Raw genomic sequence first — 14,039 nt, forward strand, 5'->3', positions numbered from 1 at the left:
TTTAAAGATCGTCCATGAATACGTCACACATCAAGGGTGTAAAGAGGATTCAGATTTCATGACGTTGTGTTGCGTGGGTAGGGGGGGGGGGGGAGAGAGAGGGGTTTAAAAATGTATTTGGGAGTGGGGCTTGTATGGCTTGAAGGGTAAGGTGGGGTTTTGAAAAATCGGATGATAATGCTAGATATCAGTTATGGTCAAGCTATAATTAGAAATTTGACTTAAATAATTGTGACTTAAAATAATTGAATGCGGACAGAAGTTGCTAGCTAGCTAGATAGTGATAGCATTCAAGTTTAAACGTGGGGGGGGGGGGATGAATCAGTGTTAATGTGAATGTGTGTGTGTTTACAATGTTATCTCTGTCCGCGGGTTTGATCCCGTTTCCTCCTTAACACAAGGACACGGCACAAAGAAGTTAAGAAATGAGGATGTTAATTCCTGGCTTAAGACAACAACTGGGGTCACAATGTGTTCAACTAATTGCGGATTTAATTATCGATAGCTAATGGCTTTAAAGAGCGATCGCGTTTTGAATAAAACAGTGTTATTCACATTGACGATATAGATTAAACCATACACATAGAATTTATCGTCTTAAATAACTCTTTGTTTAAAAGGTTAGCGAGTTAACGAGATAATTAATTGGTAAAGTTAATTAGTTACATTTGACACCAAAAAAAAATTAGTCTCGTGCATATTTTGTTAAACGGGGTTATTTCGTCAGTTAATTTTTTTTTACAATATTTATTAAAAAAATATTTTTTTTACAAATAAAAAGAATGTTGTCTTTGACCTACTTTGAGTATGGGCACCCCAATATTGGTGTAGGTCGGGGAGCAAGGCTTTCCTACCGTCCGTGCTGTGAGCCTCGCTAAGGAAGCCGCCCATTAATGAGTAATTACCTCCTGCAAAAACAACACAAACAAATAAAGGTGAGAAGGGTACGACGGGGGTTGGTGGTTAAGTCATTTGTTTTTTTTTTTTTTTTTTTTCCTCTGCCTAGTCTTCAGCGTGTTATGGTCCTTACGTTGATGACCTGAAATAATCCTTGGACCTTGCTGATCAGGGACATTTTACCGGTGACCGGAAACATACGCGACGGAAAACTATGCACATAAAAGTGCGCAATGGCATTTTTTTTTTCTTAAATCTAGCATTTATGGACATTAAAAAATAGTGAATACAAGTACATTGTAGCATAATAAAACGTATTTCAACGAAATACGGCAGTATTAAAGTTTATTAGTATAATTACTTTATATTTGCGATTTTTCTGTTTACGCAATATATATATATATATATATATATATATATATATATATATATATATATATATATATATATATATATATATATATATATATCAAAGAACAAAGTATTTAATTGTAAAAAGCCCTCCATGACTAAGCACCCTAATCCGTTTCAGTTTGCAACCAAGACATACTGTCAATATTCTTTTTAAAAAAAATGTATAAGTTTTAGAGGTCCGAGTTTCAAACCAGGCTTTGTACTCAGTTATCAGTACGTCATTAGAAGATTTTATCAACTAATGCAGTCCCCAAATAAAAAAAAAAAGAAGATAACTAAACTAATTAAACAGCGTACTAATTCCGCCTAATATAGAAACATTTTATCTAGTACTAAAGTACCGGAGCTAAGTAAACAGCCATGAGAAGTATATAGCAGCAAAGCACTAACGCACGCAACTGGTTTAATAAAAACAACTGATCAAATACAAAAGGATCGAAACACAACCATTTGACGATAGAAGAAAAAAAATAACTAGTGCTCTCCCATTAGCTGGGCAGAAAGAAATCATTGATCTGTAGGTTTTAATAATGGAAGGTATCCCCATCATGCGCGCTTGTGGCGTGGGTGTGGCTAATGGGAAAGTACCACCCCCCCACACACACACACATACACGCACCCAACCACCCACTTGACACCCCACCCCAGCCACTTGACAGAAATAAACCTGACTTTATGTTACGATGAGTGTGTAAAATGATACTAAGAGGTATACTGAGTATAGAACAGCCATGATGAGCTGTGATCAGTCAATAACGGTGAGCGTTGGGAGGACCTGGTTCTTTGTTAGGAGGCCTAATTTATCAATGTGGGGTCTAGTTAATCAATGAAGAGTCAAGATTATCAATAATGGGCCAAGATTATTAATGATGGGCCAAGATTATCAATGGTGGGCCAAGATTATTAATGATGGGCCAGGATTACCAATAATGAGGCTAGAATATCAGTAATGGGCCAAGATTATCAATGGTGGGCCAAGATTATAAATTATGGGCCAAGATTATTAATGATGGGCCAGGATTATCAATGATGGGTCAAGATTATCAATAATAGGTCAAGATTATCAATGATGGGCCAAGATTATCAATAATGGGTCAAGATTATCATATGTAATTTTAATATGTGGACATTTTAATGCGTATTTTGACTCGGTATTCTACATTTTCAATTTTAATTGCAGGGCATTAAAGCTTTAAAATTTTAAAATTATGATCTTTAAGTAAAGTGTGTTGGCTGGCTTATTTACGTACGTTTCTGGGTAGGGGGGGGGATGTGCTGCGTTTACGAACATTATAAATTGGTACATGTAAATAGTTTTACTATAAATAGATTTACACCATATTGCGAGCGTCCATCACAGACTTTCAATAATAAAAAAGTTTAAAATAAGTAATCAAGTCAGAAACTTGTGTACAATTTGTGTAATATGGCATAGTGACCTAAAATTATACTTATATTAAGTGTGTTTACTTGTAAAACGTATGATTTAATCCGCAATAAAAAAAATGTTATATCATCTGGTAATTTAGCAACTACGGAATTATTTATTTCCTTACACATCGAAAATTTATTATTAACGGTGATAATTTAAAAGGAAATTTGAACAGAGCACATCGAAGCTTAAATGCCTTCACATTACTGCACGACATTTTTAACACACAAAAATTAATCTGGCATAAAATATACAATAAAATAAAGCGGTAAAGTATGATGGTCCTAATTCAATCCACGACCTCCCTATAGATCTGACTCCACGATAGCCCACGTTCAACTCACTGATTCATAACGTGCTACAAATCTACCTTTCAACACACCAGATGCAAATGCAGCACATAAATCAACCGAACACCAAACGCAATCTGCATGCATAACCACGTACTTGCGCGTCCCGCTTCATAATACAGATATAGATCTTACGCGCCCCCCGCCCCACCGTCCCCACCACCCGATGTTAACTGACTTGGGATCAATAGAAAGCCAAACGCAGCTATCGAGTAATTATAGCCTGGAGTCGGCACAGATTCACTACACGACGCGGCTACACGGCGTCACTACACGATGCATCACGCGTCAATATACGTCACAACACGGCGTCACACTACACGTCCCAACACGGCGAAATTACACGACGCGGCGTAACTATACGTCACAACACGGCGATATTACAAGACGCGGCGTCACTGTACGTCACTACAAGTCACAACACGGCATCACTACGCGTCGCAAAACGTCGTAAAACGACGCAACACGGCGTCACCACACGTCACTAATCGACCAGTATCATAGATCACGTCCAAGATTCGTTACACCATGCTTTCACAAATGTCACGACACAACCTCACTACACGTAACGCTGTGTCACTAGGTAAAAAACGTCGTAAATCTGTCACTACACGACGTCACAGCACAGTGTCACGACAAAATACAACGTCACGACGCAGTGTCGCAACACATAACTTCAAGGCGAGAAAACCACACGCTTCAATGAACAACGGGGTGAATGAACCCAACGCGTTACAAAACAAAACAGCACAAGGTTAGATCATGTTGTTTAATCAGACCTCGCGCCGGAAACACATAGACACACACACACACACACACACACAAGCACACACAAACACACTTGACCTCCCATAATTAGAATTAGCTCAATCTATTTAATTACACGTGTGACAAAACACGCCCAGGCTCCAGCACGAGTTCCAACATTTTTAATTAATGCGTTGCTGTAATTAACTGCAGCATCGCATTACCTGCCGTTGTGGTCGAGAACTGTGTAAATATACGCGAAAATATCGATCTTAAAATATCAGATAACCAAACAAAAAAGTTTTTTTAGTTTTTCCTACATCTTGGTAAAATGGTTCATTAACTAATTATGGTCTTAATGTCAGCTTAATGATGATGTAGTGTGCACGCTACTTAAGAGGGTCGTCTATAAATGACGTCACCCTTTAATTTTAAAAAGGAATTTTTTTTTAAACTTAATTTCAACAATCATTTGGCATTTTTCCCAACATACATTTTTTTACATTTAAATTGGAATGAAAACCATTCAATATACTTAATCTTGACACGGCTTAACTAATAATTTCGAGTAGAAAAAAAAATCCTGTTTAAAATAAAAACAAAAATGGAAATTTGCGTGGAGGAATGTTGAAGTATGACGTCATCTTTTTAAAAAAAGGGGTTTTGCTGTGGGGTTTTTGGTGACGAGGAAGTGGGTGATGTATTTAAATCGTCCGAAAACTTTTGACGTCTATGATAGGCGACCACATTAGGACGTTTTTGTTTTTTTTAAATTAAGGGGAATCAATGAATGTACAAAAAAATTAGTAAGGTTAAAGTAACCTTTAAAAAAATCGAATAACACCGGTTGATCAATCGTTTCATGTTTTCTATACCGTACTGCGGAGGTTATACCTCAACACAGAAGATGTGATCGATCTGCTATCCCAATGACAGGCCACATTCATTCTGTAAGGGGCTCACAGGTGATCAATGCAGAATGTCTATTCGTTTACCTCAGTCGCGGTAACACACACACAACACATACACCACATACACACAACACAACACAACACATACACACAATACACAACACACAGCAACCACAATACATACACACAAAACACATACACAACTCATACACCACATACACACAACAACCACAACACATACACACAAAACACACACACAACACACCATTATTGTGTGTAGATTTGTACTCAAAGGAAAGATGGATGTCTAGTGGATGCAGCCCTTAACAATCAGGTAAATCACGATGTGACAGGCGTATTGTGACCGATTTTTCTCATGACGTAAGCAGACTGTGGTCAACAATAACACGACGTCAGGTGTATAAAAGGTGGGGGGGGGGGGGGGGGAATAAAATTACGTAACGTTGTGTGCGGGGGAGTATTGATGAGATCAGGGTAATTATACTGGTTTTCAAACAGGCTGAATGCATTAGTTTGAATAAGAACGCTGAGTTTTGATACTACCTCTGTCCAACAATAGACTCTTCCAAAAATAGGTGTGTCAGGTTGTTGGTAGAGTTGTAATCACAGGTTTAGATTAATGGTAAGAAATAAGGGTTAGGGTTGAGGTAGGACTTATGGTAGGGTTTTTAATCTTCGCAATTCAAAAAGTTAAGAAACTTAGTAAATATACACATGGCTAAATACTTGAACGTTAAAAACTGAAGCGTTAAAATTTTCTCCAAGGAGTAATGTTTGCGGATGCTTGTCTGTGGTGTTTCTTTCAGGCATCATTTTGTCGGAGGGGGTGGCTCGGAATGGCACGAAGCAGAAAAATATACAATTTATATAGAGATAATGTATACCAGTGTCCGCCCCCCCCCCCCTTGACCCCGGAAATTTAAGTGCGTTGCCTGATAGTTTCAAGTCTCTTTCCCTCCCTCCCCCCATTTGATAACAAAATGTCTGAAAGAAATACTGCTTGTTTTTGTTTTTTTTTAACTATAGACCTATTCTCTGCCACAAAAGTTGTCGGGCTTGTCTACTGTAACTTATCGAACAAAAAATACATAGCTGCTACAGTATGTCCTAAAACAAACGTCAAACTAATGACTTTTTTTACTGCCACTATGGCAGGTAACTTGATAAACACCATGTATTTGTAGGAAGTTGCCCGTCTCTGACAAATATTTGCCCGTACTTGGTGCCAGCCACGGTTTCCGTAATACAACAACAATCACACACCGCTAGTGTCCTTAATGCTGCTCACTACTACACACCGCTAGTGTCTTTAATGCTACTCACTACAACACACCGCAAGTGTCTTTAATGCTACTCACTACAACTACTACACACTGCTACTGTCCTTAATGCTACTCACTACTACACACCGCTAGTGTCCTAGGTGCTAGTCACTACTACACACTGCTACTGTCCTTAATGCTACTCACTACTACACACTGCTACTGTCCTTAATGCTACTCACTACTACTACTACTACACTGTTTGAGAGTCCCTTTTGCTGTCACTACAACTTCGACACACCCCTACTGTCCTTATTGCTACTCACTACTACACACTGTTACTGTCCTAGGTGCTAGTCATTACTACTACAACTACTACTACAACTACTACTACACATTGCCAGTGTCTTTAATGCTGGTTATTACAACCACTACACACCGCTAGTGTCCTTGGTGCTACTACTAGACACCGCTAGTTTCCTTGATGCTAGTCACTACTACTACTACTACAACACACCGCTAGTGTCCTTGATGCTAGTCCCTACCACTACAACACATAGCTAGTGTCCTTGATGAAAGACACTACTGACACAGTACCAATGTCCTTGAGGCCTATCCCTACCTACTATACACGCGTCAACCTGTGCTAAATATGTTCTCTATAATAAAATCATTCATTTGGACAGCCTTCTCCTGAATACACTTGATCTAATAGATCTAGAGAAATCACATATCGATCAGGTTCTTTTCATTTGGCTGTCACCGCCATTCACACTTGTCTAGCCTTAATTTGTATGGGGGCAGGTGTGAATAGGGGAGAGGGGGGAGGGGGAGTTGCACATGATGTTAAAGGTGGAAAGAAAAGCTGCATACGTTAAAAATAAACCGGGAGTGATCTCCCCTAAATTTCTCGAATATTCTTATATAACACTACGGGCGATGGCAATCCGGGATATAGACATGATTTTAAATCCATTTTTAATTACTTAACTTTTTAAAATAGAGTAGAATTTCGTAGAAAAGGAAGAATTGCGCACCAAGTTATTGGCAAACAATTTGTGTATAATAGTGCGGATTATTATTGTACTTTATAAATTCATATGTGTTTTTTGAGAAATCAGAAATAGCGTAAATTACTACTTCCGGTCAACGGAAATTACTCAAAATTTGAAAGAAGGCAGAAAATTAGATTTTTTTACTTATTTGTGAAATTTCGTTTATATATGTGAAACAGTACTCAAGTTATAGGCTTTTGAAAAACTTAAAGTAAAATAAGTTCCACTTCCGGTTATCGGAAATCGTTGAAAAGTTGATACAGTACTATAAATTTATATATGAAACTTCATCAACCTAGCTGTAACGGTATTCAAGTTATCGTGTTCACAGACACACACACATACACACAGACATACGGACAAGATTGCAAAACTATGTTTTTCCGACTCAGGGAGGTGTAAAACATCGAGATCTGTGAAAATTGCACGATTACGTAATTGAATTGTAATTGCATCTATTTAAATGTCTAACAGAATATTTGAATTGTATGCTTACATACTTTGAAGTTTATAAAGGATACAGACTGAACCGTGAAGTCCACAAATTAATTCCTTATTTTCCGCTTTTAAAATTAACTTGACTAAAGTTTTCAACATTAATCCTTTGCGGTAGTAACAGATACAGAGCATATAAAAAAAGATTTTAAAATTGATAAATAGAAAGATGTTCCATCATGATAGTCTGACAATTGTTGACATAAAAGTCTGTTTAGTATTAATTTAAACAAAAATTATACATATTTTTCGGACCTTACTGAAAGTAGGGTTAACAACCCCCCCCCCCCACCCCTCACAATCTCTTGTTCTGTAACCTCGGCATATAAACGGACAGTGTGGTCAGTTCTATGCCCGGCCACCTTTACTTTCCCCGACACCTGAGCTGGATGGACCTTACTGTAAGTAGGGTTTACACCCCCCACCCCTCACAATATCTTGTTCTGAAACCTCCGCATATAAACGGACAGTGTGGTCAGTTCTATGCCCAGCCACCTTTGCTTTCCCCGACACCTGAGCTGGGGTGGACGTTCTGAAGAATCGAGTCCGGATCGAACTTTAGACCTTTGGGTTAGCTATCGTGAGCTCTACCGTTCGATCACGCCGCCCGATGAAACAAAAGAATCACCCAACATTCCCTTTATTAAAACACACCCACCACCTCCTCCAGCGAGACTGATTCCAATATTCCCTCTGGCCCTCCGTTCTCCTGTGTGACATCATCGATAAAAGTAGTCTTAAAAATCAATAACACATTATGATAATTAATTAAAATTATGTCTATCCACGAGGTGCTATCATGATGGCCACAGATGGCCAACATTATCTAAACAGTATCCCCCCCCCCCAACCATGAAGATGGCCAACATTAACTAAACATTATTAACCCCCCCCCCATTACGAGCCCACGAAAGATGTTGAGCTCATTCACCAAAGTGAAAATAATTGCTGTAACTATCCTTGGGGGGGGGGGTGGGGGGGTGGGGGGGGGGGGGTGGGGGGTGGGGGGGGGGGTGGGGGGGCGGGGGGGGGAAGTTACATATCTTAAGTATTTTGAGGGCGGGGGTTTAGTTCAATAAAATAAAAGTATTCTGAAACGACGCGATAGAATTGATTTTATGTCAGAGTCGTAAGTATTTTTAAAAAAATTGTCATAAGCTAACGACACGAACCTACTAGATTAACTAGATCTTGCCGGTATCAAGTTTACTTTTTTGAAAATGTTTTTCAAATCACATTTGAACTGAGCGAACGGAATTCCGCCACAAGGCATTTTGTCAGCCCGGTTTTAAAATGTTGTCGTGCTGAACTTAACAGATGTGCTGCGACGGTGCTGGACTAAACAATGGGCTAACTAGGCCATGGTCCGAGGGCCACGTGTATTTTAGAGAGCCGATCATTAGAATTTTCAAAGCACATGTTTATTTAAGATTTCATTTAAAAAAATGGGTGAATTTTCCCACCCCTTAAGACATCAGTATTTAATTATTTTTTTAAAACTTGATTTTTAATTAATTATAGGATTAATAAATGTGGACGGTATCATAGCGCATAGATCTAGATGGCATTATCTATGGGAGATTAAATAAAGCGACTGGTAACACACCGAGCGAGAACGCGATAGATTCAGCCAAATCCAGATGATACCCAAAAAAAATCGTGTGCATATTTCTCAGGTTGGCGAATAGCGTCGGTTGAAATGGCATGCTGTTTTGTCTTAAGGAAAGTTCTCAAAGAAAACCATAAGCCCTCATTAAAATTAAAAGTAAAAAAAAAAAAACAACCTCATTTTACATGAAGAGAGAGAAGACAAAAAAGTAGGGGAGGGGGGGGGGGGGGGTAACCCATTGTTATTGTGTTTTTTAAGCAACATATATGCATGAAATTGAAACATTCATACTCAACATATTCAGCTAATTATTAATTAGTGCGATGTGTGAGAGTTGATGGCCGCACATGGTCTTATTATGACGCCAATCCCCTTTCGCATTGATTTTTTTACACGCTATATATTTTTTTTTTAAGTTCAGTGATCGTATTCCAGCCTTACAGAAAACGTTGCAATGAATTTACTGGACTTATTCAAACAATGCTCGTTATATTTAACACATACTAATTCAATACTCGATATCCCATGGGAATAATAGTACCACAAAAAATCTAACACTAGCACAACAAGAACTAGCACAATCGAAGCACACAGTGACATTTTAAAATAGTTTTCTGAGGTGATTCGACCCTGAGTCCATTACCCATACTGACAAAAACATTACTGACAACTCCGGATCTAATCCTAATTATATTCCCCCCACCCAATCTTAACCTCCAATCCTAAGCTTAATCCTATCTTTAACACTGAATGTGCGAGATGACTGTGTTTTCAGATAATCGATAGTTTGTAGTCAAATTGAATGTGTAGTTAGTCAAAGGTTGTTTTTTTTTTTTTAAATCTATTTAAGGCAGACATTTCTTCCCTCGTTTAGGTATTTGTTCGATGTTATGCCAGAGGCGTAGCGAGGGGGAAATATGTCCCCGGGCGCCAACCTTAGAGGGCGCCAACATGGGTTGGAAAAACAAATTGAAAGTTTGGGGTGCAAATCAAGTTTGACGGGGGGCTGCAAATCGAAAGTTTGTCCCCGGGCGCCGGTAAGGGTCGCTACGCCTCTGTGTTATGTTTAAATATGGCTACACTAACCCTAACTCCAGCTCATTACAAAACCCTAATCCTCACATTTTAAAACCTATCCTTATTGTAATGATGTGTGTTTATCTGTGTATTTTTGGTGCGAATGAATCTAGGTGCGATAGGTATTGTGTGACGCGGTATGATGGATGGTGACGTTTGATGTACAAACTGCGTTGCTGTGGAGTGCGAGTGAGTTAGTTCGGTCTAAGCTTGTGATGGGAGAGGAAATCTGCGTCCTGTCAATAGACTATTCTAATCGTCTACTGAGTTGGTGACAGTAGTAGTGTAAGTTAACCTGAAGTAGAAACTTACCAAGTATTCGACCCTGTCCGTGGCTAAATATCGGCATGCGAGAGAGTTACCTCGGTAGTGAAAACCCTCACAATATTTGGTGAAACCCCTACACAGTCCTAACACTAACACTAGTTTGAACACACACATGCTGTTATTAATTAAAAATTTCTGTTAATAACTTTTTCTTTCCATTTCCTAACAAAGCAATGGATTATTCTGTACGTATGTGTGCGGCGTTCATCCCATCTGTTCCTAGTCTGGTTGACAAAACATTCACGTGCTCCACGCGTGAGTGAATTTTTTCATGGACCAAAAAAAAGCACACAAAGAGAAAGCCTTACACCTGGAACCTAAACATTACATGACTGAGTAAGGGGGGGGGGGGGGTATCCCAGGTATTTATTTTATGCAAACACCGTACGTATTTATGTATTCAACTCTCTTGTGTTAATTGTTTTAAAAAAATAAAAAAGCATAAATACACGCAGTTTTTAATTAGAAAGTCTATAATACTAATAGGATTGGTATTAAAAAAAAAACGAATGATAAGCTTGGCTATAAAATTATCGATTTGCCGTTTGAGAAATATGTTCAATCCCTAACCACCGAAAATTCTAGCAATATTTGGTTGAGTTTATGTCGAAACTTAAGTACGTCATAATCTAACCATAATACGAAAATAAACAGTCCAGGTTGAAGGCAAGTGAAGCAAAAAGTAGATCCTATTAGTAGCCCACATAGAGTATATTTTAAATCAGCCGGGTTTAGTTTTGTATCTATCTGTATATATAATTCTCCTCTTCGAGCCGTTAGAAAACAAGCTGCAAACGCTCTCCCTACCTCCCCACCCCTACATGGTTTTAGTGAGCTGTGTTCACTCTAAATGTTTACAAGCAGAGCCAACGATTTTAAACGTAGGGGGGGGGGGGGGGGGTTATGGTCCTTAACGAGCTACTTATAGTGTTTTAAAGAAATATTTTCAGTGTCAGCGTTGGTACTGTCGAATTCACAAATTATGAATTATTGAAAATTAGAAACAACTAAATAGCGGCGCATGTTATGCCGCGGGCCGGCTCGTATTAATAAAAGCACGTTATTTCAGTGACGCAGTGAGTCTGGTCTTATTGGTGAGTCAGCAGTGATTGTTTATTCCGGTGACGCAAAGAGTCAGGTCTTATTGGTGAAGCAGTGAGTAGACATAATGGTGAGTCAGCAGTGATTGTTTTTCCGGTGACGCAGTGAGTCAGGTCTTATCGGTGATGAGTAGTGTCTAGGCTTATTGGTGAGTGATGATTGTTTATTCCGGTGACACGGCAGTCAGGTCTTTTAATGATGAGGTAATCTAGACTTATTGGTGAGTCAGCAGTTATCGTTTATTCCTGTGACGCAGAGAATCAGGTCTTTTAATGATGAGGTAATCTAGACTTATTGGTGAGTCAGCAGTTATCGTTTATTCCTGTGACGCAGAGAGTCAGGTCTTATAGGTGAGGAGTAAAGTCTACACCTATTGGTGAGTCAGTAGTGATCGTTTATTCCGGTGACGCAGACTGTCAGGTTTTATTGGTGAAGCAGTGAGTCTAGACGTAATGATGAATCAGCATTGATTGTTTATTCCCGTACCGCAAACAGTCAGGTCTTATTAATGATGAGGTAGTTTAAAACTTAATGGTGAGTCAGCAGTGATTGTCCTTTGAACATTTAATCAGCCCCTGGACTGTCGCCCTACACGTGAGTGTAAGAAAGTAGGACAGGACAGATGGCTGGGTAGGCTGGGTCGGGTGAGTCAAAGGTTAGTGTGTGTGGGTTTTTTTTTTTTTTACCGGAGGTGAATTAGTGCTGGAGGGCGTGTGTGCTAATGGCTGTGTGTTTTAGACTAGTGTTAGTGTGTTCTCGAGACGGTGATGTGTTATGTTAGTGATGTGTTATGTTGGTGGTGTTTTATATTGGTGGTGTGTTATGTGGGCCTGTGTTATGTTGGCGGTGTGTTATGTTGACGGTGTGTAATGTTGGCGGTGTGTTATGTTGGTGGTGTGTTATGTTTGCGGTGTGTTATGTTGGCCCTGTGTTAAGTGTGTGATGTTGACGCTGTGTACTGATCGCGGTGTGTGCTACTGGTGGTGTTTCTGAAGGCATTGTGTTACTGCCAAGGCACATTCACTGCTTGGAGAAAAATCGTTCTCTTGCCGATAAATCTATATTGGACACGAGCCTACATTGACACCGAAGGTCTGATAGAAAAATATCTGTATTTGTTATTTCTTCTTCTTTCATTTAGACATCGTTTTCAATTATTCCATTCGGTTTAAATATGTGTAAAAAAAATATAATTTAATTAATTTTAAATTCAGATTTTTTTTCCGAAATACAAGAAGCCATCAGCATGTGTATTAGGGAATAGAGAGAAATTACTTTTCCCCAACAAAACAAGAAGGATCTTAAGTAGATCTCGTTTCGTCAACATAGTAGTGTATTCGTAGGCGAACGAAAGACTTATGAACTACACAATAAAATATGTTTTATGGTGACGTATGGAATAGAGAGGAGAGAAATGGAGTGAGTCATTTGAGTCGATGTCACATGACAACAGGAGTCGGAATAAAAAATTAAATTTAAAAATTTAAAAAAAAATAAATTCGGAGCATTTAATTTAATGAAGCAGGATTATTTACACAGATTTTTTTTTAATTTGAGAGCAGGGGGGGGGGGGGGGCGCAGGGAAGCTATATGCCGTGGAACAGGTCATTAATTTAAATAGATCAATAAATATATGTTGCTAAACCGTAAAGTCGAGTTCGAATCCCGGCAGATGAGGCTCGATGGCTGGGGACAGCAACCCATCTTGGGAGAGGAAACTCTAAATCAAAGAAAAGCAGGCTGAAATCCGAATCAACGGCCTATATGGCCCATATGAGGTATACATGTAATATGTTATTGTGTTGGAGGAAACACCAACATTAAAATTAAGAACGAAGAAGAATTTTTTTTTAAATATCATTAAATTGATAGTTCATTAACACAGCTTGAATAGATCATTCACAAACACATCTTATATATATTTTTAAATAGCCCAAAGCCTGAATAATGCATGTCTTGTTTGTGTGTTGGGTAAAGCAACAAGCTGATTAAATATCTCTGGCACGTTCTGAAGCAACAGCACAGAGCAACAGTAATGTATGCGACAACTGCTGGCGATTGTGAAAGAGTATTGACGTCTCTCGGTCACACGGGCCACAGGCATTTTCTACACATTACTTTTTCTCTACTAGATCAATACGGCACACACGCGGACAACAATGGACTTACGGGGCTTCGGTAAATCATGGATTTATGTGGGGGGGGGGGAGGAGCTTTTCCGATCAGAACACAGGTTCCCGATTTTTTTTAAGGTGGTGACACTTTATTTTTATTTTTCAAGTTACCCGCGACCCCTCTCCGAAATTGAAAAAAAAAGAATTTTTAATATAAGGAATAAATC

The 14,039-nt window shown here is 38.9% G+C and overlaps 1 protein-coding gene across 2 annotated transcripts in view; it reads right to left on the minus strand.

The window, feature by feature from the left end:
• Positions 1-14,039, minus strand: part of LOC131958209 (mucin-3A-like) — a 62,348-nt gene that overhangs the window by 22,951 nt on the left and 25,358 nt on the right. Inside the window, exon 3 of one of the 2 annotated variants that reach the window (XM_059323089.1) lies at positions 801-908. The exons of the other annotated variant lie outside the window; for it this stretch is intronic. Coding sequence (XP_059179072.1) covers positions 801-908 — 108 coding nt within the window. The remainder of the gene's footprint in view (positions 1-800; positions 909-14,039) is intronic. 2 annotated transcript variants of the gene reach the window in all.

The sequence above is a fragment of the Physella acuta genome, unplaced genomic scaffold (genome assembly GCF_028476545.2).
Source record: "Physella acuta isolate Inbredline_101_S28 unplaced genomic scaffold, ASM2847654v3 ptg001300l, whole genome shotgun sequence".
NCBI lineage: Eukaryota > Metazoa > Mollusca > Gastropoda > Physidae > Physella > Physella acuta.